Source organism: Chionomys nivalis, chromosome 19 (assembly GCF_950005125.1).
Source record: "Chionomys nivalis chromosome 19, mChiNiv1.1, whole genome shotgun sequence".
Taxonomy (NCBI): Eukaryota; Metazoa; Chordata; class Mammalia; order Rodentia; family Cricetidae; genus Chionomys; species Chionomys nivalis.
Genome location: NC_080104.1, coordinates 62,856,033 through 62,878,455, shown reverse-complemented (window position 1 = coordinate 62,878,455; position 22,423 = coordinate 62,856,033). Strand labels below are relative to the sequence as shown.

General features: G+C 49.1%; 2 protein-coding genes across 5 annotated transcripts; one reads left to right on the top strand and one right to left on the bottom strand.

The window, feature by feature from the left end:
* Positions 1-534: 534 nt before the first annotated feature.
* Ppp1r10 (protein phosphatase 1 regulatory subunit 10) lies at positions 535-16,783 on the bottom strand. 3 transcript variants are annotated; one of them, XM_057794640.1, is made up of 20 exons: positions 16,767-16,783; positions 14,800-15,314; positions 8,978-9,095; positions 8,329-8,415; positions 8,066-8,201; positions 7,289-7,340; positions 6,157-6,234; positions 5,845-6,018; positions 5,558-5,663; positions 5,358-5,470; positions 4,865-4,965; positions 4,569-4,716; positions 4,311-4,469; positions 3,978-4,224; positions 3,778-3,841; positions 3,483-3,677; positions 3,140-3,215; positions 2,598-2,711; positions 1,738-2,460; positions 535-1,625 (listed from the first exon to the last, which is right to left on the bottom strand). In XM_057794640.1, the coding sequence occupies exons 3-20, from the start codon at positions 9,082-9,084 to the stop codon at positions 1,516-1,518; spliced, it is 2,790 nt and encodes a 929-aa protein (XP_057650623.1). In that variant the 5' UTR covers positions 9,085-9,095; positions 14,800-15,314; positions 16,767-16,783; the 3' UTR covers positions 535-1,515. The 3 variants fall into 3 exon arrangements, with proteins under 3 accessions (XP_057650623.1, XP_057650622.1, XP_057650624.1); XM_057794639.1 differs by lacking the exon at positions 16,767-16,783 and adding an exon at positions 15,844-15,964; XM_057794641.1 differs by lacking the exon at positions 16,767-16,783 and adding an exon at positions 15,521-15,545.
* On the top strand, positions 16,100-22,146 carry Mrps18b (mitochondrial ribosomal protein S18B). 2 transcript variants are annotated; one of them, XM_057794643.1, is made up of 8 exons: positions 16,100-16,250; positions 17,325-17,433; positions 17,542-17,639; positions 17,756-17,824; positions 20,320-20,386; positions 20,994-21,053; positions 21,411-21,545; positions 21,647-21,761. In XM_057794643.1, the coding sequence occupies exons 1-7, from the start codon at positions 16,128-16,130 to the stop codon at positions 21,533-21,535; spliced, it is 651 nt and encodes a 216-aa protein (XP_057650626.1). In that variant the 5' UTR covers positions 16,100-16,127; the 3' UTR covers positions 21,536-21,545; positions 21,647-21,761. The 2 variants fall into 2 exon arrangements, with proteins under 2 accessions (XP_057650626.1, XP_057650625.1); XM_057794642.1 differs by lacking the exon at positions 21,411-21,545 and having other exon boundaries at positions 21,647-22,146.
* Positions 22,147-22,423: the final 277 nt, after the last annotated feature.

The window sequence follows — 22,423 nt, the reverse complement described above, 5'->3', positions numbered from 1 at the left end:
AGTGGTTGGCTGTTTTGCTTTTCTGACCTGCAGGTTGAACCCCAGCCTATCTCTGGTTTTTGTTTGTCTCTGTAGCTTTTTGGAGCCTGTCCTGGAACTTGCTCTGTAGACCAGGCTGGCCTCAAATTCTGCCTGCCTCTGCCTCTGGAAGCAAAGGTGTGCACCACCATTGGCCATCTGGATCTTACAGGATTCCCAGTTGAGCTTTCTTCTGGCTGATGACTAACTGATGTCAAGTTGACATAAAACTAGAGTTAGGGTGGTTATAAGCCATCACGTAGATGCTGGGAATTGAACCACGGTCCTCTGCAAGTGCTCTAAGCCAAACCCGCTCTCCACTGCCACCCCGCTTTTTATTAAAAGAAGCAAGAATCACTGGATGGTGGTGGCATATGCCTTTAATCCCAGCACTCAGGAGGCAGATCTCCGAATTTTGAGGCCAGCTTGGTCTACAAAGTGAGTACAGGACAGCCTGTTAACAGAGAAACCCTGTTTCAGAAAAAAGCAAGAGTCAAAACACACCAGGGGTTAAATAAGCTGCTTCTCTTTCCACTGTTTATTATTAATGTACAAAATATACAAAATCAAAAGAAAAAACTCCTCAAATCCATTGTGGTTCTAACCCAAGACTCTGCACAAAACCAACCCACTGTTTTCATAGAAAACAACTGATGCCAAGACAGGGAAAGGAGGACGGACAGGGCCACTCCTGCTGACCTGCCCAGGAAGCCTCACACTGACAGGGTTCTGTAGGGGTAAGGAGCAAGCCCACTCCCACAGGCAGTGCATGTAGTGCGTCAGGCCTGGTATACCCGGTGAAGCTGATGAAAACTGGTCTCACGGAAATGTTTAATGGAGTCTCTAAAATGGCTGCAGGCAAGAGTGGCCTAACACTGCAGGCCTGCCCTCTGCCAGCTACAACGTTTAACTGGATGTGGCTGTGAATGCGCCATCACTGAACCTAGCTGACCCACAACGACCTGGGTCCTAACAGTTGCAGTCTTCCTTGAGAAAGGACTCACCAGTGACTGGCCCACGCAGGCACAAGGGGGGGTGGTTCCAGAACTCAATTCTGCCAGCTTGAGCCCTCAGTGCAGTGGGATATATGGTACTCCTCACCACCCCTCAGCCTGTGAGTATATGGACTTGGCTTGGATGGTTTCTGTGTGCGAGTGGAGAGCAGAGGTCTCCAGCGTGACCAGCTTTAGGTTCTCAGGCATGGGGCTAATACTGGAAGGGGTTTGGGGCACAGGGCAGATCTCGTCACAAAGTGAAGCCAGCCGTCTCAGCAGTCCAGCATCTAGAGTGTGTCCAGTCTCTCTCCTCTCCAGACTGGAGGGGAATATGTACATCAGTGTGCACCAGTGATCAGAAACCCCCCGGAACCCAACCAGGTAGGAACTGAGGGGGCCGGCTCCTCATCAGCTGGGGAAAAGGGGAAGTGGGCCTCACAGAAGCCATAACCGAGTGGAAGGAGCAAGGCTGCAGTCCACAGGGGCGGGAGGGGCAGGAAGCCTAGGGCAGCGGGGGCCCATTGACCCCCGGGTGATAGAAGGCACAGTTGTTCTCATAGCGGCAGCTGCCCTTCATCATGAAGTGTCGACAGACGGGGCGGTTGGACATATCTGCGGGACGATGGCAGAAGGTTAGACGTCAGCTGAGAGATCACCCCTCCCACTGCAGACCTCAGAAACAGTGTGTAAAGACACAGAGAAGGCCAGGAGACAGAACCCTCACCTCCTCCATGACTGTGGCCTCCATCATGCCCTCGGTGACCGCCCCCTCCGTGGCCATCATGACCACGGTGCTCATGAGGCGGTGGCCCTCGATGGTCATGGCCTCGATGACTAGGACCATCATGTGGCCGGTGGCCATGGGGTCCCCCGTGTCCAGGGCCTTCATGGGGACGATGTCCACCACTACCACCCATTCCTCCTCCGGGGCCGTCATGGGATCGATGTCCACTGCCCATTCCTCCTCCGGGGCCATCATGGGATCGATGTCCACTGCCCATGCCCCCTCCGGGGCCATCATGGGATCGATGTCCACTGCCCATTCCTCCTCCAGGGCCGTCATGGGATCGATGTCCACTGCCCATTCCTCCTCCGGGGCCATCATGGGATCGATGTCCACTGCCCATGCCCCCTCCAGGGCCGTCATGGGGGCGATGTCCACCACCTCCAACCATGCCTCCTCCACCAGGACCCCCTCGGCCATTTGGGGGTCCTCCTCCAGAACGACCTCCTCTGGCTCCTCGGAATGGAGGGGGTGGCGGCGGCTCATTTCCTCCACGACCTCCTCGGCCTCTGTGGTATGGTCCAGGACCAGGTCCAGGACCCCCACGCATTGGGCCACCTCGCATGGGGTCACCTGGGCCATCCCAGAAGGGATCACCTCCCCGAGGGGGTGGGGGACCCAGGAGACGTGGACCCACTGGTCCACCAGGGCCTCCGTGGGGACCTGGAAAGAAAAAGACCTCAGTTATCTGTTACATTCTAGAGCGACCACCTCTAACCTGACCTCGTCCACCTTCTACCATCCCTGGCTGTGGCCATGCTGAAACAATGAAGTAAGCCCATTGAATCCCTCTCACCTACCTGGCATCGGCCCTCCAGGACCAGGGGGGAAATGCTGCATCCCCTTGGGACCCCCGGGGCCTCCTGGTGGGAAACCGTTGGCTACAGGACCAGGACCTAGGAGTCCGTGTGGCACTGCAAATATAAACAGGAGCCCAACAGTCAGAGAATTCTAAAAAGAACGGCATGGCCCCCACACAAGTGTGCCCAACTAATCTCAGACCAACCTGCAGAGCCATGCTCTCTGTCCAGTTTCCCCACCCTATTTCATTTTTTTTTTTTTTTTTTTTTTTTTGGTTTTTCGAGACAGGGTTTCTCTGTGGTTTTGGAGCCTGTCCTGGAACTAGCTCTTGTAGACCAGGCTGGTCTCGAACTCACAGAGATCCGCCTGCCTCTGCCTCCCGAGTGCTGGGATTAAAGGCGTGCGCCACCACCGCCCGGCCCCCCACCCTATTTCTTGCCCAGTGGCAACAGTCCCCTGCTTTTCAGCATCTGGAAACCCTGTTTCCCCTTCTACCACAGGGCGTCCTCCCCAGGCCCCTGGGGTTGGCTCTGAGGATTACCCAGCATCTGCTTGAGCTTGTCGGAGTAGTCTGGCTGCTTCAGCAGTTCCTCTGAAGGGTGGCTGTTTGGACTGCCCTGTGAACAAGCAAAATGACAGTTCAAAAGAGTGACAGCCAGGATAAAGCAGGAACGTGTATGCAAATGTAAGCTGGGTACAGGGTGCAGGCTGAGTCCCAGACCAACTTGGGCTACACCATGAGACCTTTTTACAAAACTGAAACCAAACAACATCCTAAATGGAAAAAAGCAAACATATCCAAAAACTAAAAACTAGAGTGAAGAGTGGGAGAGAGAATCTGAAGAAAACCCACGGAGATCACTTGAGGAAGAGGGCTCACATACCATGATGGAGGTGAGGATCTCCTGGACATTGATGCCTCCTCCTCCAGGGCCCTGGGGGCTCTTCCCAGCTCCCATGCTTCCCATAAGATTAGCCAGAACAGGAGGCAGCTTGGAGCCTCCTGCCCCATCAGGTGAGCCACCAGACACTCCAGGCTCCAGGGTCTCAACATATGGTGTCTCATCCATGGAACACTCCTAAGAAGAGAAGAAAACAAATCAGGGCTGTGGAAAACAACACAGAGGTGTCCTCACCCTGCACCGCCGTTCCACCACACTGCTGTGTCCAAAGACTCACCTCATCCAAGGGGATGAGTTTCGGGGGTATAGGCTCATAGGGCTCAGGATCAGGCTCATGTGGACTGTGAGACAGAGAGAAAAAGAACACAATCGCATCAATGCAGCCCCCTGAAGTTCTTAGTAGTGCCTCCCAAAGCTACCCATCACAGTCCCATGGTACAGACAATCCACACCTCAGGTACTGACACCTGAACTCACCTCTCCTTGTTCAGGAAGAGCTCCTGAAGGATGCCTTTCTCCCGCTCAGCCTGGATGTATCGCTCCTGGCTATTGCTTCCAGGGATAACGAGAGGTGAGGGTAGAACCAGAGGCCGGGGACACACCCAGGGCACTTTCTCCTCCATGTTGTCATGGCTTAGTCGTCGGGCTGTCTCAAAAGCATGCCGGTCTGACAGTATCTCACGCTTAGCTGCCTCACCGAAGTCTTTGATCTTGTTCACATTCACTGCAAGGGAGGCAGAGGACGAGTGAGCATGAGCGAAACTGCCTGTGGTCAGACTCTAGGTACCTACGCACGGAACCGCATCGCACCTCGCTCAGTTTCATCCAGTTCAAAGTAGAAATACTCTCTCAGCTTGCCCTCCTCAGGCCACGTTACAGTTTTCCTCTTTCTGCCCTTCCGAGTCAGCTGGCTGGGGTCACCAGGGCTCTCCACAGGCTTTGCGTCCAGAGCTCCTGGCTCTGAGGAGGCTGAAAACAAGCACATTTCAGAAGAGGCTGTAAGCGACCTAAGATCCATCCCAAGACCCCGTCTTTCAGAAAACACCCAAGCCAGGCAGAGTAGGCTACCTGCATCCATGAGGTCTGGGACTTCAACGGGCGGCACCGGGGTGCCAGGGCGGTCTGTGTCCATGGGCTCAGCAGGAGGTGCTGGCTCTGGAGAAGAAGGTTTGGCTGTGCTTGGTTCAGTACTTGTTTTCCCTTCAAAGGGGCTAGGCTGTTATGAAAGAGAAAGCATCCAATGAGCTCACAGGACACTCAGAGGCAACGAGTCCAGGATCCTGGATGTCCAGTGTCACAGCAGAATACACTGCTGGAGTCACCCCATGCGTCCTGTCACTGAAATGCACCGCTAGAGCTCCTACCTTGGCAGCAGTCGGCGACAGAACCTTCTTCTTCTTCTTAATTTTGATGCCTGGGACAGGAGCTGAATTGAGAGCATCCAGGAAACCCAGACCTTCCATAGCTACAGGGAAAAGAACGCAGTGAATGAACTTCCTTCACGATCCTGTTCCAGTGAGGTCTGCTGCCCACAGTGACAAGGAAGCAAGGTTCACACAGGAAGTTCCCATTAATCTTTCTTTTGGCAACCATGACTTTGATCACAGTTTTAGAATGCAAAATTCATGAAACAAGCTGCTGAAAACACCAGAGGGTCCAGCCACGAGGGAGGGAGGTGATAAAGTTATCACTTGAGAGGGACACCTTCCGGCCACATACCTAACATGACTCTTACGGAAGGGCAATTCCAGAGGCACAAAATTTTAGGATGCCAAGAGATTGCAGGCAAAGCAAAGGAAATTGGTGAAGGGCGCACCTTCCCCCACCCTGTGCCGAGGGCACTCCAGGAGGACTCACGCTGTGGGGGGATGATCTTCACTTTGATTTCTTTGGTGGTGTTGGGGGTTGTGTTGAGGGGCTTGTACTTCTTCTCTGCAGGTGGGGCAGCATCTCCTGGAGCAGCTGCGGCACTGCAAAAGAGGGACAGTCAACAACCTACCCAACTCTCCTTTTTCTCCAAAGGCCCCCTCCATAGAAACCTACACCAGAGCTCATACCTCTGCCGCTTGAGGGGGATGGGCTTCAGATTGTATTTGTCTGACACAACCACAGTGCTGGAGTTCTTCTTCACAGGCACCAAAGATGGGGTGTCCAGCTCCAGTCCTGGGGAGAAACATGTTGATGGCAGTTCAACTTTGACCCTCACTGTCCCTCCCTGTTGCCCCCTCAGATGGTCCAGCCTTGAGTAAGTTCCCCCAGCTCTTCCTTTAGCCTCTTGCTTCCTCACAGCCTGAAGTTACAATCAGACTATTGGCTGCACACACTGACGCCCGCAAAGCCTCACCAGTAGAACGGAACTTGGCGTGACTGGGTGCCGTGGTTCGCAGTGACTTGGGCTTCTCCTTCTTCTTCTCTGGGGCCTCCTCAGCCCGGGTCTCAGCCTTCACCTCAGTCAAAGGTCGCTCAGGAAGCGTAGTTCGGCTTTTTCCTTCTTCTTTCCGTTTCTTCTTATCCTTCTCTGTATGGATAAACAAAGCAGGTGAGAATTTCATTCAATACAGAAGACTGCCAGAGGTGAAGAACCAACCTAGGGACACTCAAAAGCTGCAGTCTAAATGGGAAGAGAACATGTAGGGTACAGGGCCAAGGAGCTTACCTGCAGGCTGGGTACTACTCTGAGAGCGGATGACAGCCATCCAGTCGCTGACAAGGACTGAGGCCAATTTCCGGAGCTCTGCAAGTGAAAAAGGGAAAAAACTACTTAATTAGTAATAATTCATTAATATTTTCAGTAACAGAAAATATGCTTTAAAAATTGTTAAATTTGTTCAATGGGAAAAAAGTCTTAATATGGCGTGATTTAAAACAGAGAAACTAGCTGGGCGGTGGTGGTGCATGCCTTTAATCCCAGCACTCGGGAGGCAGAGGGATCTCTGTGAGTTCGAGGCCAACTTGGTCTACAAGAGCTAGTTCCAGGACAGGAACCAAAAAGCTACGGAGAAACCCTGTCTCGAAAAATCCAAAAAAAAGGAAAGAAAGCTTAAAGCCAAAACAAAAAACAGAGAAATTAAAAAGCCTCCAAGGGACTACTTGCTGTGGGGAACGGTGAAGTGGGAACACACCAGCAGGCACTCATGCTAAGAAGCAGTTTATACAGAGAAAACGGACGCCTGATAATCTAAGGGATATGAGAACTTTTCTGTAGCCTTTCCTGGAGGACATGGCCACAGCAGCTCTCCTTTGCAGTTCTGCAGTTATGCAGACTCATTTAGCAAGCAACTATAAATAGCTAAAGGAATTAGTTAATAAAACCTCTATTCAGAGCGGTGTGGTGTGGCACATGCATTTAATTCCAGTAGTTGCGAGGCAGATCTTTTTGAGTTTGAGGCCAGTCTGGTCTACAGTGTTACAGGAAGGGTCACACAGAGAAACCCTGTCTTCAAAATCAAACCAAAGTGTGAGTTCCATGTCAGCCAGGGTTATAAAGAGAAACCCTATCTCAAAAAAAAAAACAAAACAAAACAAAAAACACCAAAGAACACCAAAGAACCACTCCTATAGAAATATTTCCTGGTAGGCACATTCAATGTGTAGAAATGAGTAAGTTTCACTTGGAATCGAGATGAAGAGGAACTGGATTAATTGACTTAAATCTTTAAGAGAGAAACAAGCTGGGCAGTGGTGGTGCACGCCTTTAATCCTGCACTTGCGAGGCAAAGGCACGAGTCTCTTGCCATAACATAAAAGAGACACTGCGGAGCCCAGGTCCAGGTGACAGTGGCACTCACCTTCATCCTCACTTGACTTGCTCAGTTGCTTTACGAGTTTTGCTGTGTTGTTCTATGAGAGAAGGAAGGAAATGGCAGAAAGGTAAATGCAAGGAATAAAACAAGCTCACTCAGTGCTCACTAACTATGGCACCTTTTGATAATAGTGGCATACTTTAATCTCCAAAACCTGTAGATACTTGTTTTTTTAAGAAAAGGTCTCTCAGCCAGGCAGTGGTGGCATATGCCTTTAATTCCAGCACTTGGGAAGCAGAGGCAGGTGGATCTCTGAATCTGAGGCCAACCTGGTCTACAAAGTGAGTTCTAGGACAGTCAAGACTGTTACATAGAGAAATCCTGTCTTGAAAAAACAAAACAAAACAAAACAAAAGGTCTGTCTTTATAATCTTGGATGGCCTGGAACTCACAGAGACCCATGTGTCCCAGCCTCCAAAATGTTGGGGTTAAAGATGTGAGCCACCATGCCAGCTACAGAAACATTCTTACTTAACCCTAGAATCCTAGTTATGACAGCTGGCAATACAACTCAGTTGGTAGAGGGCTAGCCTAGACCCAATCACAAAACAACTTATTCCCACTTTAGAGATGAAAAACCGAGCCTCAGATATACAAAGAGTTCTGTCACACACCTGATAAAGGAAATAAACCCACATTGAATCTTCCCACTCCAATTCCCACTTTTCCCTGCCATTCTACTTCATAAATTCCAGACTGGAGTGGTTCTAATCAGTTAGGCTAACCCAGAAAGGAAGCGTGGGTGATGCAGTATGGCGGTACCTGCTTGAGATGGTCCACAGTAAGTGGGAGGTGCTGCAAGGTCAGCAGAATCTGCTGTAGGAGAGGAATGTTGTTGGTCGTCTTTGAATATGTTAGCCAGTTGTTCAGAAGCTTGTAGCCACCAACATCAATAAACCTGCAGGCAGGTGGAGTCACAATCTGTTAAGCCCTCCCTAATTTTAGAACTAGCAAGCTCACATGTCTGGTGACCCAGAAACCCTATGCCTCCCCTCCCCCATGCCAGACCCCCCAATCCCACTTACTTGACTAGCACTTCTGGGGCCCGGGTCTGCAGGATGATGTTCAGGTATGTACAGCGACTCACCATCTTTCGTGCTTCCTTCATCAGACTGGAAGGAGGAGTCACGTTAGATCTCAGCACCGCACTGTCCCAGTCAGGGTCCTGTCACACTGCCCACGCCAGCCTCCCCTCCTGAGTGCTGGGATGACAGGCATGAGGAATACTATGCCAGCTCATGTCCCACAGCAGAGGACCTAATCCTGGGAGTCCTGGTGCCCCCTGATGACTCTCTTTGCTCCAGAGGATAGAAGGCAGCAGTCACTGGGAGAGCATCCCTCCTGTCCCAACACACATTTCCCCTGGGAATCTAAGACTGCCTCAGTAGTTTGCTTTTCTCTGGAAAACCTCAGATCTCTGAAGTAAAGAGACATTTTGGATAGGCACATGACCCCAAGAATTCTGTTATAGGTCCCCTGGTTGCATCCCATAACTCTCTTGGGGTTATGAACCAAATCCCCAGCTTCTGTCATGGCCAATGGCCATGATCCTCTTGTCACAATCTGCCTGCGTGTGGCTTCTCCCTTTCCCATTTATTCTTCTCTATTACTCATTTCAACTCAGTTACAAGTAGTCTCCTCTTCTGACTAGAAACCCCAGAAAGGCAGACTTACCTGAAGATCTTAGAAATTCCATCCACACTCTTCACTTCTCCATCCCGAGTAAGGAAGCTATCCAGGCCCTTGAGAAGTTCTTTGGGGTCTATGGGACCTGAACCCATGATGGTGGTTTCTGAGGTAAAAGGAAAAAAATCCATAGGATATATGATAGGAAAGACAGCCCCGCTAACTTATGCCTCTAATAAATCCTACTGGCATATTTAAGACAAAGTGACTAATCTATGTTCAACTGCACTATTCTCTAGGTCAGTAAAATCAAGTCTGTGCTCACAAAACAGTCTTGGCGACTTAAGCTTGGGGGTCAATGCAGGATTGACAGGAAGGGTAACGTGAGTGAAGGCCCTGGCAGCCTACCTCTCATTGCCAGTTAAACCCTTTCCATAACAGTTACACTCCAGGAGAGTGGGCTAAGACCCAAGATAAGATGCTCAGTTCTTCATGCTTCTAAGGTCCTATCTCCAGTTAGCAGCTGCTAATTTTGATAAGGAGGCAGCTGTAGCTTCCTAAGGTAATCGAGCCAACCCTGGGTATCTGGGTAAACATTTTCAAGAATCAATCACCCTCTCTCCAGAAATCAATTCCCTTTTATCTTGGATGCTTAAGTCATAAGCACAAGTGGTAGAATGCGTCAGCTGAGGTGGTTGATGGAGAAAACAAGTCAGCCCTGAGCAGGGCCCTTCCCCAGGGAACTCAGCAGCGCTCAGAACAAGAGTGACTGAACAAAGTAGGCAGGCTCTCATTAGGCCTGAATAATGCCACTCGCTCAACAAACACCAAACAAGCTTTTATTGTTCCAAAGTTCAGGAGAAACTCGGCTTGTGGTTTCAGAAGCAAAGATGCAAACCTGACCTCAAAACTCACCACTGGCCAAGACTCCCAAGAAAAGCCCAAAGCCGAGAACTGGAGACGGGGAAGGAACCATCAAAAGTAATGAAGGTGAAGTTGTGGAAAGTGGACACCACTTCAGATCAGGCTGGAAAAGGAGCGAGTTAAAAGCTACACTCCATGGAAAGGGATTTCTAGGCCAGAGCTCCAGAGAGATAATTAGGGCTGATATGGCTCTGATCAGTTTAGCCACAACTCAATCACTAGCTTCAGAGAACCAAAACCATGAGCCTCACCACCAGGCCACGATGGGCAGGACAAAGGCAAGAGTCCCTGTGCATCTCATCACATAAGCAGCAGAGGTAGCCTTACAAGGATGAGCACCAGTCTTTAACCAAAAACAAACAATAGGATTCTTGCAATATAACAGTTGTCTGTTCTCAAAGCAGAAGACGTGTGAGAAGTGTGGCTGTTTTCCTGGCTTAGACATGTTTAACCTGAGAAAGAGGCTGTCAAAGACAAGAGTGGTTCTCCACATACAACAAGATAAAAATTTAGTGTTAAAAAGGCCCAGGGAAAGGGGGGGTGGCAGCAGTATCTGCTCTGGAGGTTGAAGGCTGCAGGCTCAACACAGGGAGAGGTACTAAGCATTGAACAAAACCTGCTAACTGCTGTCACCCAATACCCTGGAACCTGAGGTCAAAGGAGAAAAACGGTCAAAAACATTTACAGGTCAGGGACAAACTCAATGTGTACATGTACAGAGAATAAACCTCCCTGTCTTAAGAGAGCAGTGATTTGTGAGTTTCCGGTATAGTAACAGATTTCCCATATGTTACACTGAAAAAGCAATGAATGGGCCCAAAGTAATACATTTAAGCAATCCAGACTAGGAAATTTTAAAATCTTTATACAAACATAAACCTATTAGAACCCCAAATGACAATGTATGCAATTTGACAAGTCTTGGATTAAACATTACTTCATTCCAGATCTTCTGAACATGGTTGACTGAAACCCAGAGCTAAAAATTACCCCCTTTGTATGTCTATCGAGGAACTAATAAGCCTAACCCAAATGTTCCTTGTTCAATTGTCAGAAAAGACAGAGGACAGCCACCTTGAGCGAAACAAAGCTGAGCTGTCTAGTGCCCTGATGGAAACGGGACCTAGGTACTATAAATTCCTGTCTGTATAAACAAAAAGGCACAACAGTCAGGGAAGCTGGGAGACAAAACAAACATGCTAAGATGCATGGTTATTCCTGCTGTTACATCTGGGAGGATGACTGAACTTGTCTCCTCACAGTAAAATGTGCATTTTCTTTGTGCCTTGTCCTCAGTGGTATTCATTCCTTATTAGGGACCCCCGAGTACCTTACAACCAGGTCCCCATTTTCACAGGCAAGCTGTAAGGTCTTCCAATAGGAACAAGGGAAGAATCCATCATGCTTAGAACAGGCCTACATGAAGGCCCAAAGCGGCATTGTCCAGAGTGGGCAGGGACTGTGCCCAAGCACTCCCGACACCTGCGCTGGAGTTTGAAGCCGAGGAAACTTTCTGTAGCCATAAAGAACTCAGGTCATGTTTTTGTTTTGTTTTTATCCAGTTGCTATTCTCCTTGAAGGCCACAGACAAAAGGAGACAAGGGAAGGAAGCCCGTGATGTACCTCCATCTTCTAAGCACTGGGGAACATTCTACAGTTCTTACTAGAGATATCAAATTCTGAATTTGACTTGTTTTAAAACGGTGGAAAAGCATCCAGACTGGCTGGTCACTAAACATCTAGCACCGCTGAATCCTGAATTAGTTCAGGAAACAAGGCCCATGCAAACCAGGGTGCTTTAAATAGGTCTTCTGTCAGAGGACAAAGAGGTGCCAGTTCTTCTTTGCTGGGACCTGAGCACCCCATAGAGCAAAATGCCTTGCTCCTTCCCTCAGTGTCTCAAGAGCTGCCTGGTGTGACCCAGTAGTAGAGTGGACTGTCTCAGGTGGTTCAGATTTTATACCTCTGCACAGGAAGGCCCTACTCCTCCCTCATCGTTATTCTTAAAAATCAGGTAATCCTGGTCCCAGGAAGATGACTTGGCTTTCAATAAAGATGTAAAATTATGCCGGGCGGTGGTGGCGCACGCCTTTAATCCCAGCACTCGGGAGGCAGAGACAGGCGGATCTCTGTGAGTTCGAGACCAGCATGGTCTACAAGAGCTAGTTCCAGGACAGGCTCCAAAACCAGAGAAACCCTGTCTCGAAAAACCAAAAAAAAAAAAAAAAAGATGTAAAATTATGTCCACTACCCTAACCCTCAGGGAAAGACCCTCAAATAGAACTCTGGCCACGCCCTGAGAATCAGGCTTCCCCCTAGAGCCTTGCTTTTCATCTCCCATGCAAGGAAGGTCTTCTTTACTAATCCCCTGCTCACTAGAGGTTGGGAGCCCCAGTGGCTGGAATGTTCAGCTCCCAGGGTAGATATGCTGCAGAAACACCTGGCAAACTGCTTAAAAGATAAAAAAAAGATGTGTGGTAAATAGACATATGGAAGAGGCCCTCCCATTCAATCAGAAGTCCAAGTAATTTTGAGAATCCCCAGCCAGCAGGAAATGAGCCCTGTTGCAGCACCCAAGTCACCATAGGACAGAAGGCTTACAAACTCTGCCTAAAAATTCCACACTCCAATACAGGACTTAAATACAAAAATGAAAAGTTTAAGAAGAAACTGTCAAAGACTTGACTTTGAAAAGTTGGGGAAAAGAGGTAAAAGAACCAGATACCCAATACCACCCTCAAGGGTGTGGCTTTTCAACATGCACCGACTGCCACAGCACTGACCAGGGAGGAGACCAAGAGGACATTCTTTTCCTCAATGATTTAAGGGAATTTCTTTTTAGAAAGGAAGAAAAAAGAAATTCAAAAAGGTGGCTCTTTGGAAAAAAGAAAGGTTGTGAAACGTAATACCAGAAATGTTTTGCTTACCAGAAACCGTAGCTTGACTCCCCCTGCCTCGAGTTTACAACTGCAGCCTCCTTTCCTAAAGATTCACTTCTCATCCTAGTGCCAACATACGGGAACTAAGCAACTGCAGAGGTGATGGCACTGAGCACAAAGAGTTTATTCCCAAACTGAGAGGTGAGAATAAGGATGATTTATAAGAAATCCTACAGGTACCAACCCTCCCCCAGACATTCGGAAGCACAGGGCCCGTCCTGAGCAGAACGGCACATTTCAGCCCCAGCAGGCCCAATTGTCTACTCCAGTTACAAGCCCCGTGTCTTGCCCCAGTCTCCCAAACCTAAAGCACAGCTGGAGTTTAGTTTTTCACACCTGTCAATTGAATGAAGCAAGGTGCATGTCCAAGCTTGTGATGAGGTGAAAATAAAAGCAATGGGCTGATTGTTAAACACACAAACTATAACTTCACAATTAGCCTCAATCCTGTTCTCATTAAGTTCTTATCCCTATAAGATACTCCATAAGAGATAAGAGAAACGAAAAGCGTATTCTCCCCAGCAGCAGTCTGCACGGGGAGAGAAAGCATCTGCTTGGGGGTGGAGTTTTCAGAGGAAGCAAGCTGATTACATCACCTTTCAAAGTGGCTCCTCCCCCTTGACCAAGTTTCTAGGGCAGCCCTAAGCTGACTGGCAAAAGAGAAAAACAAAGGAGAGGGACGCCATTTTGTTATGGAGAGGACGACTCAAAATTTAAAAAGCCATCCAGATCCGCCGGTAGCTTTAACTTAGACTATAAAGCACTAAATAAAAAAAAAAAAAAAAAAGAAGCCATACCTCCGCCCCCATCCTCAATCTGACCTACTTGAATTCAGTTTAAAGAGTTTACTGAAAGTAAAATCAATTAATATAAAATTTTCTGCGGGTTAAGAATTTGAATTTGCAATTGAAGTTCAATTTGCTACTACCGCCGACCACCCCAATCCTCCCTATAACCGGAAAGGGGGAGGACTTGGACCCCTCAACAAATAGGGTTGAGGTGGGAGGACAGGAGAAAAATGGGTCAAGACACAACCTGCAACGCCGCTTGGAAGACAAAAGGACAAGGAAAAGTCGCCATATTTGAAGCAGGGAAGAAAAAAAACTCTTTTAACGACACAAATCTAGAAAGCTAGCATTCAATTGCACTAATGGCTTTTTAAAATTATACTTCTGAGCTTTCACATCCCCAACCTTTCCACCCTCTTAACTATATCCACCAACCACTAAAAAGTATCAAGTTCAAATGTTAAATCACTTTTGCCTTTAAATAACCTATGCAATCTGAAACAATTACAAGACATTCTTTACCTCCCCAAATGTTATATTGTATGTACTTGATACTAAGATTATTTTGCCCTAAATTTAAGTGTCTTGCAATCTTTATTCCTAGATTGCCACCTATTTTAACCATACAATATACCCCAAGCAAATTACATTAAAATTGAGAGGATTTAACAATCACTTTAAAAGACATAGCCAGCTAATACTTCTCTGCCCATCTCCTTACCCTGCAATCTTTATGTACAGATTGCTTATTAATCTGGCAAATTGAAAGGCGCTCTGCTTGTCTCACACACAAAGAAGTGGGACTTCTGGGCCACAAGATCCACCATCTTTTGTATGTGAGCTCATTAACCCTTTTGAAGACTGCTAACCAGAGGAAGGTAACCATTCCTCCTTATAATAGCAAAGGCTTATGCTTTGGCAGTCTGGAAATTTGCTGGATTATCAAGGGTTAACCGTCAATATCCTCACTTGCTGGCCCTCCCTTCACCCTCTCCTTGCCTGCTCCACAGCAGGGAAGAGGCAGGTGGTAGGGGAGAGAGCAAAGACTGTTTAGACCCACAGGACCTTTTTAATGGAGACTTAAGAGACCCGATTGGTCCTTCTCCAGTACAATACATTTGTTCTATGGTCTCATTGCTTCCTCTCATTATTTTTGGTTTCACAACGGGAAACGTTGATTTCTTGTTGCAAGGCTGGTTTTTGAAAATTCGACACTTACTATCCAATTTTTTTGCGACGTCAGCACCACGGGCTCAGGGGAGGAGGGGTAAAATTTTGGAGGAAAAAAAAACAAAACAACCAACCAGGACCCAAACTCAATTACTTGGGGGGCCTCATTGGATCAAAAAGTCTCTTAAAAAAGTAAAGACCAACTCAGTATTCACATTCCCCCCACCCAACTCCATTTAGGGAGGGGGGGTCGTTGAAAAAAATCCTGAGTGGATTCCAAAAAGGAAATGCTGGATGAGTGAGATTGGGTGGGTTTGGGCGGGGAGGGTGGTTTTTTTGCAGTTATGTGGTGACGGTCCTTCGGCCACAGATCTCAAGTCCCAAGCAGCGTGGGCTGGTGGGGTGGGCAAATAGGTGGGAAGGGGTAGAAGACACAAGTGGTTGGGCTGGTGGCTGCTCTTTTCCCTTTCCCCCCCTTTCAGGATCCTTTCATGGGCTTTAGATGTTGCGGAGGCTTGTTTGTTTTCCTGATGGCTGGCCTGTCTTTCTCCGAGAAAATTCAACCTGGGGTGAAAAAACACAAAAGGAGAAAGGTGTAATCAGTACGGGTCGCCTTAAAACATTCCCACGTGCCATTTCTCGTCGTCCCAGAACGCAGCGGCACTCGGCAGAGCGCGGCTGTCGACTAAATTCATCCCCTCTCCGCTTCCCCGGGCCGCCCGTCCTCGGAATAAACGTTACCGTCCACGCGACGGAGCACCCAAACTTACCTCTAAACGAACCCCAGAATGGCGGCCGCCCGCTCGGGCGGAGTCTTTTATACCCGGCCGCCGCCCAACGCACCCTAACGTGATGGAGAAACGCCCTCGGCGCGAGGCATCGAGCGCGAGGCGGGGGCTGATTGGCCACCGCGAGGGCCAGGCCGCCCGCCGATTGGACGCCGCCCCTCAGCCTTCGGGAAGCCCTGGCCCTCGTTTCCCCCCCCCCCCACTTCCGTCTCCTTCAGTGTCCTCCGCGCCAGCGCGTGACCGCCGCGTCCGGCGCCGCCCTCTTTCCCGCCGCCACCACTTCCGCCCCGGAGGACGAGCCTCACCCCGGGTTGGTCGGCGCGACCCGGCGCGTGCGCACTGAGAGCGGCCCGGCCCAAATCGCCCTCGAAACTCCTTCTGGGTCATACGCTAGGCATGGCATCTATGAGTCACCGTGACCGGTCCGGGCGAAAATCAATTTCGACGGCTGCTTCGATTGTGACGCAGCTCAAATTCGCGTGGCTCCTCTGCCGGCCCCGCCCTCCGACGCTTCCGTCCTGACGCACGTGAGCACCGGCTTCCGCATTGCGAGCCTCCGCCTCGGCCCCGCCCTAGCCAGATCTCGCACATGCGCAGTCGCTCCCCCTTCGGGCCGGCCGTACGCCAGCCGTGCGTCAAGATGGCTGCCTCCGTGCCGCGCACGCTGCTGAGGCTGTTGCCTAGCCTCTTGCGAAGTTCCTATGGCGTGCAGGTAACCCCTCGGAGGGCTTTCTCCGCATCCCCACGCTGTTTGCGCGTTTCCGCCTTCGCTCCGCGGCGAGGACTCAAGGCGCACAGCTCTTTCCGTCTGTTTACGTCTCCGTCCTGCACCACCCTCTGTCCCCCACGGCGCGCGTTTTCTAGTACTGAGCCTTAGGGGAAGAGCCTGGGTTACGTGTCATCTTCCCTAAGTAGATTGGATTGCTCCTGGACATGCACAACTAATTTCTAACTTTCTTGTTGGAAGTGTCCTTGTAGCAAAGGATCCTAATTTTAATTCCCCCCGCCCTCCGGTATTCCGGAAACTCTCACTATGCCCAGGTTGACAGGTTGACCTCTTAAAGTGACCTTGAATTCCTGATCTTTCTGCCTCCACTCCGCAGATATTAAAGGCGTGATCCACGACTCCCTACCCCACCTCCTAACATGTCATTTTCTTACAAGAGCTTGCAGGAGCGTTTAATTCTGCTCCCTGGATTGAAGTTGCCCTCAAGGCTAAGGTACTCACCACCCTGGAGGTTCTTGCTGGGCAGGGAGAAATAGCTTGAAGGCTTGTCGCGACGACACTCCCTAAAGTGGGACTAAGAGTGGTGACAGAGGTCACAACCGAAGTAATAACAGGCTTGGTAGCGTTCAAGCTGGCGTTAGCACTCAGATTTTGTTTTGCCCTGTGGAATGCTGACCTGCAGCATTTTCTAAAACTGGGCAACTCAGTGCCTTTGGCTTTTTCTCCCTTGTCTGATGCATCCCCTGTGCTCCATAAATCTTATTTCCGAAGGGTTAGTAATCTTTTCTCTCTTCACCAGATCCAACTAATGCCCATCAAGCACAGATCTTTGTTTGCCATCCCCCTAACACCCTGATTATTCCTTTGTCTGGTTGACTTGTCATTGGAGCTAGATAGAGAGGTATCAGTTTAACACCATAAGAAATGCTCCAGTCATGTCTCTTTCTGATGAATTATTCTGATGTTTTGGACACATATCCCTCCTTCTCCCCGAAGAATAACAAACTAAATAGTTATATCCTTTTCTTAACTCACCCTCTCATTTGACTCCCTTTATAGGTTCCCCTCCGGGCACTTTGCACTAAAGATCCTCCGGAAGAAGGTTCTCCATCCTCACTTCCTGTGTCCCCTTATGAGAATGAGCCTTGGAAATATCTGGAATCAGAAGGTACCCCAGATTGGGGGGAAGCGAGAAAAAGTGGGGCCTGGAGTAACTGGCTAGGGAAGATCCATACCACTTGCGTGAATGAATAAACTCATATGGTCTCTATTTCAGAATACCAGGACCGCTACGGTTCTCGACCTGTGTGGGCTGACTACCGCCGCAACCACAAAGGTGGTATACCGCCACAGCGGACCCGAAAGACATGCATTGTAAGATTTTAAGGTTTTCATGGTGGTGGGATGTGACGAGGAGGCATAGGGTGGGTGACATCGGTCTGTTCTGTGACTATGTTTTGTGTCTTTAACTACCAGTTTCTCTTCTACAGCGTAAAAATAAAGTTGCTGGGAACCCTTGCCCCATCTGCCGCGATCACAAGTTGCATGTTGACTTTAGGGTAAGCAGAATCTTTTATCCAGAATTGAGACTTGGATCCTCTCTGCAGTGCTAAAGAAATTATCAGGATGTGTCTCCCACACTTTTTTACCTGTATGCTCACAGTCCCAACGCTGCCATTGTGAAAACACCCCTCTTTACAGGCTTTCACCCTCTGCTGTGGAGTTTCTTACGAGGGTTTAGTTCACTCTCTTAAAATTCATAGTCTAAATTCCAGTGAGAAAAACACATTTGCCGGTAGATGGTGGTACACTCCTTTAATCCCAGCACTCAGAGGCAGAAGTAGGCAGATCTCTGTGATCTGTGAGTTCGAGGTCAGCCTGGTTTACAGAACTAGTTCCAGAATAGGCTCCAAAGCTAAAGAGAAACTCTTTCTCAAAACAAGACAAAAAACACACACATTGGAGCTGGACTCAATGATGCAGGCTTTTAATCCCAGCACTAAGGAGGCAGAGGCCAGCAGATTTTTCTGAGTTTGAGAACAAGCTGGGCTACATAGAAAAACCTGTCTTAGAAAACAAACAAAGACACATATTTGAAAGCAGATTTGGTTATCATATGTCTGTGATCCCACACTGTCGAGACTAAAGCAGAAGTGTGAGTTCCAAGTTCAGGCTATGTCATTCCCTACCCCACCAGTTACAAAAGTGACTTCTCCTAAGGATGAGACAAGGTCTAAGTATCCCAAGTGGCCTTGGACTTGCTAGCTATGTAGCTAATTTTTTTTTTTAAAGATTTTATTTAATTTTATATATCTTGGTGTTTTGCCTACATCTATATCTGCATGAAGGTGTTAGATTTCTTGGAACTCTAGTTACAGACAGTTGTGAGTTGCCATGTGGGTGCTGGGATTTGAACCCGCATCCTCTGGAAGAATAGTCAGTGCTATTAACCACAAAGGCATCTCCAGCCCCACAGCTAAACTTCTGGTCCTTCTGCCTTCCTAAGGGCTGTGGGTAAGGGTGTGTGCTGGTGTGTGATGATGCCACACCTAGGGAAAGAACTTACTTGAAAAAACTGCCAGGGGGCTGGAGAGATGGCTCAGAGGTTAAGAGCATTGCCTGCTCTTCCAAAGGTCCTGAGTGGTCCTGAGATCAATTCCCAGCAACCACATGGTAGCTTACAACCATCTGTAATGAGGTCTGGTGCCCTCTTCTTGCCTTCAGGCAAACACGCAGACAGAATATTGTATATATAATAAATAAATAAATATTTTTTAAAAAAGAAAAACTTCCAAAGGCAGGAGGGGTTCAAGGGAAAGAGCCCTATCTATCTACCTACTACAATTATTAACAGATATATTTTCCTCTTTAGGGGCAGAGGAGGTGAGGAACGTTCCTCCGTTTTCCTCTTTTGAGAAAGGGTCTGTTTATATGGCCCAAGCTGAGCTCAGCTCACTGTCCTCCTGCCTCAGCAGGCTGAGTTCTCGGGTTGTCTCCTTGCTTAGCTGTTTGCTTGGCCTCCCGTGTGAGATGCTGGGGCCTGGGGCTAGAGCACAGGTGAGAGATTTCCTCTCCCCTCCCCACTTCAAAATGATAAGGCCTGGTGTTTTTGGTTGGTTGGTTTTTTCAAAACAGGGTTTCTCTGTAGCTTTGGAGCCTGTCCTGGAACTCTCCCTGTAGACCAGGCTAGCCTCGAACTCACAAAGATCCGTCCGCCTCTGCCTCCCAAGTACTGGGATTAAAGGCGTGCACCACCACTGCCCTGTTTTGTTTTTCAAGACAGGGTTTCTCTGCATAGCTCTGGAGACTGTCCTGGAACTCACTCTGTAGACCAGGCTAGCCTCAAACTCAGAGATCCGCCTGCCTCTGCCTCCCGAGTGCTGGGATTATAAAGGCGTGTGCCACCACCATACAGGTGCTCATGGGAGCCAAAGCAATGACTACGCATTGAGGACGCTGGGGATCCTGGGTGTCTGTTGATGAGGTTCATGTCCTTCCAGAGCATCACAGAGGATGCTTCCCAGTCTCTTGTATGCAGGACGTTAGGAAAAGGAGGCAGGGATTAGGCTGGGCATGCTGGTAGGTGTGTCTGCTTCTTATCTGCTCACCTCCTGTGATTGGTTTGCCTGGTTTTATGCAATTAAAATTGTTAAATTGCTCCTAGCTACATGCTGTATTTTATGCACTATATTCGGCATGCTATTGTATTGCTTACTCATTACATACCCGTCTTGTTGTTTCTGGGTAATTTCTAGGACCTTGATGATTGTCCCCAATTTTTTACCCAAAGGTGTACATTTTGAAGCATGCTTCTCCATACCTGAGTGCCAGAATGTCAGCTTTTATGTGAAATGAATTGGTGAGGCTAAAACTGAAGGAAGCATCAAGAGACACACAGAGTCATAAAGGGCAGCTATGGGGCTGGCTTCGAACTCTCGGAGAGCCACTTTGCTCTGCTCCTAAGTGCTGGGATGTAGCGACTGTAGGTGTGTAAGGTGTCTGCACGCAGCCTCCAGACCACCTCCTCACGTGTCTGTTCATCTCTCCCCTGCAGAATGTGAAACTCTTGGAACAGTTCGTTTGTGCCCACACGGGTATCATCTTCCACGCCCCATACACAGGTTAGCTTGGCACTCCTGTTTATGTTGCTGGGTGGTAGGTGTGTGGTAGCTCGTATATGTAGCACACAGAAGTGTGGTTGCAGCTTTTGGAGATTGTACTAATGAGGATACTCATTAGGCTGATACTCATGAGTTATGTGTGCTCAAAAGACTCAGGTGTCACATATCATAGAAAGAGAAGGAAGGACAAGAATAATCTGAGCTCACTGTTTATGGGAGAACATGGCCCCAGAATCAGGTCCTTTGTGAGGAAGATTTTACTATCAGTCTCCAGAATGGAGATAGGCTGATCATTGCTACTCTGACCGCATTTCCTGATTTGAAATCACTTCTTCCCTTGTGGGATCTTTCTCTATGGACTGTCCAAGGCAGCCTTTAGCCGCTTGTCCATTGAATCATCGTCTGGCCTGTCTGTAGGCTTTCTCACTCAGTGACATCTCTGTAGGGCTGGTCATCTGAGCTCGTCTTTTCAGGCAGCTACAGATGAGGCCGATGGGAAACTGGCTGTGCAGGAAGGTCAGGGGTCATTCAGTAAAGCCAGCTCCTCCACAGTCAACTAGCTGTCTCTGTATAGAAAGAAGACTTTTGCTAACTCTGCTGTCTCTAGGGGTCTGTATGAAGCAGCACAAGAAGCTGACCCAGGCCATCCAGAAAGCCAGGGAGTGTGGTAAGTGAGAGCAAGGGGGGAAGGTCTTCTCAGATGTAGCAGTGACGTGGGCTGGAAGGCGTTTATGTGCTCCCCCGACTCCTGGAGTTTCTTCTGAATTGGGTGTGGTGCTGGAGCCTGGAGTCCCAGCTGCAGATTGCTGGCTCCTAGGACCTGCTTCATCTCACAGGGAGGAAGCAGTGTTTCCTAGGACCTGCTACATCTCACAGGGAGGAAGCGGTGTTTCCTAGGACCTGCTACATCTCACACAGAGGAAGCAATGGTTTTTTGGTGACTCTACATTGTGTATCCTGAATCCTGACAGTCTTGAGTTCTTTGTTCTTAATTCTGTCGTCTTCTGACCTGGCTGACACACAGCACCTTTGCACAGAGGAGTGAGCAGTACCCTTCAGCAGTGTGTACAGAGACTGAACATAGCTTTGCAGGGGCCCGAGCAGCGCTGTCCTTTGTCTCCTCCGCTGGTTGTGCAGTGGTTGGCCTGAAATGTGCCTGGTACTTTTAGTTGGTCCCTCCATCCTGGTGCCTTTTTTTTTTTTTGTCCCTGGATCTGAATTCCCCTTCTTCATCCTCCCTTATTTCCTTTAATTCCTTAGGTCTCCTCAGTTACTACATTCCCCAGGTTGAGCCCCGAGATGGTGACTTCCGAACTGTTCATGGAGCTGTCAGTGTTACTCCGCCAGCCCCCACATTGTTGTCGGGGGAGCCTTGGTACCCGTGGTACAGCTGGCAACAGCCACCAGAGAGAGAACTGTCCCGCCTTCGCCGACTCTATCAAGGAAATCTCCTAGAAGAAAGTGGCCCCCCACCTGAGTCGATGCCACAGGTGCCCGCTGCAGCAGCAGCAGAAACCTCTGCTGAGCAGACAGGCTCCCAGAGTGCTTAGGGCTTGTGGGCCTGGAGGCATAGTGTCTGGGTTCTGTGATGGCATGTGTCTGAGACCCTAAGGAAGTGACTGCTGCAGAGGACAAACACGTGGGAAACTGGAGAGGGGTTCGGATATGAACAGGGGAGTCTGGACTGGTGTGCACTTGAAAGTCTGTCCCTATTTTAAACCTGCTGGCCCAGCGTTTCTACAATAAAGCTGTCTCTTCTGTCCCTGGTTTCCGTTGGGCTGACTTTTCAGAGCATGGGGGTGAAGCGTATGAGTTGGGGTGCTAGCTGCTGTGCGGTGGGAGTGTGTTCGGCCAAACTCACCCTGCCTGCAACTCCAGCAAGGAAAGGGTACGTGAAGACGATCCTGTCTTGTGGGTCCCCTTAGCTGTTCTCCGAGGTCCAGTCCCGGTGAAATCTGCTTGGTTGCCCAGGCTTCTACAGGGGCACAGACCGACAAGAGGAGTCCTGTTGCTCCGAGACCACCAGTTTGGCCAGAC

What these genes read in the sequence shown, in the direction of transcription:
- Ppp1r10 (XM_057794640.1), bottom strand. Translation starts at nt 9,084, where the DNA reads ATGGGTTCAGGTCCCATAGACCCCAAAGAACTTCTCAAGGGCCTGGAT. An exon ending in ACTGGATGAAACTGAGCGAG is followed by an intron (nt 4,225 to 4,310) that starts GTGCGATGCGGT and finishes CCTCCCTTGCAG; the next exon opens with TGAATGTGAACAAGATCAAA. An exon ending in CAAGCTCAAGCAGATGCTGG is followed by an intron (nt 2,712 to 3,139) that starts GTAATCCTCAGA and finishes TTATATTTGCAG; the next exon opens with TGCCACACGGACTCCTAGGT.
- Mrps18b (XM_057794642.1), top strand. Translation starts at nt 16,128, where the DNA reads ATGCGCAGTCGCTCCCCCTTCGGGCCGGCCGTACGCCAGCCGTGCGTC. An exon ending in GGACCCGAAAGACATGCATT is followed by an intron (nt 17,640 to 17,755) that starts GTAAGATTTTAA and finishes TCTCTTCTACAG; the next exon opens with CGTAAAAATAAAGTTGCTGG. An exon ending in CTTCCACGCCCCATACACAG is followed by an intron (nt 20,387 to 20,993) that starts GTTAGCTTGGCA and finishes TGCTGTCTCTAG; the next exon opens with GGGTCTGTATGAAGCAGCAC.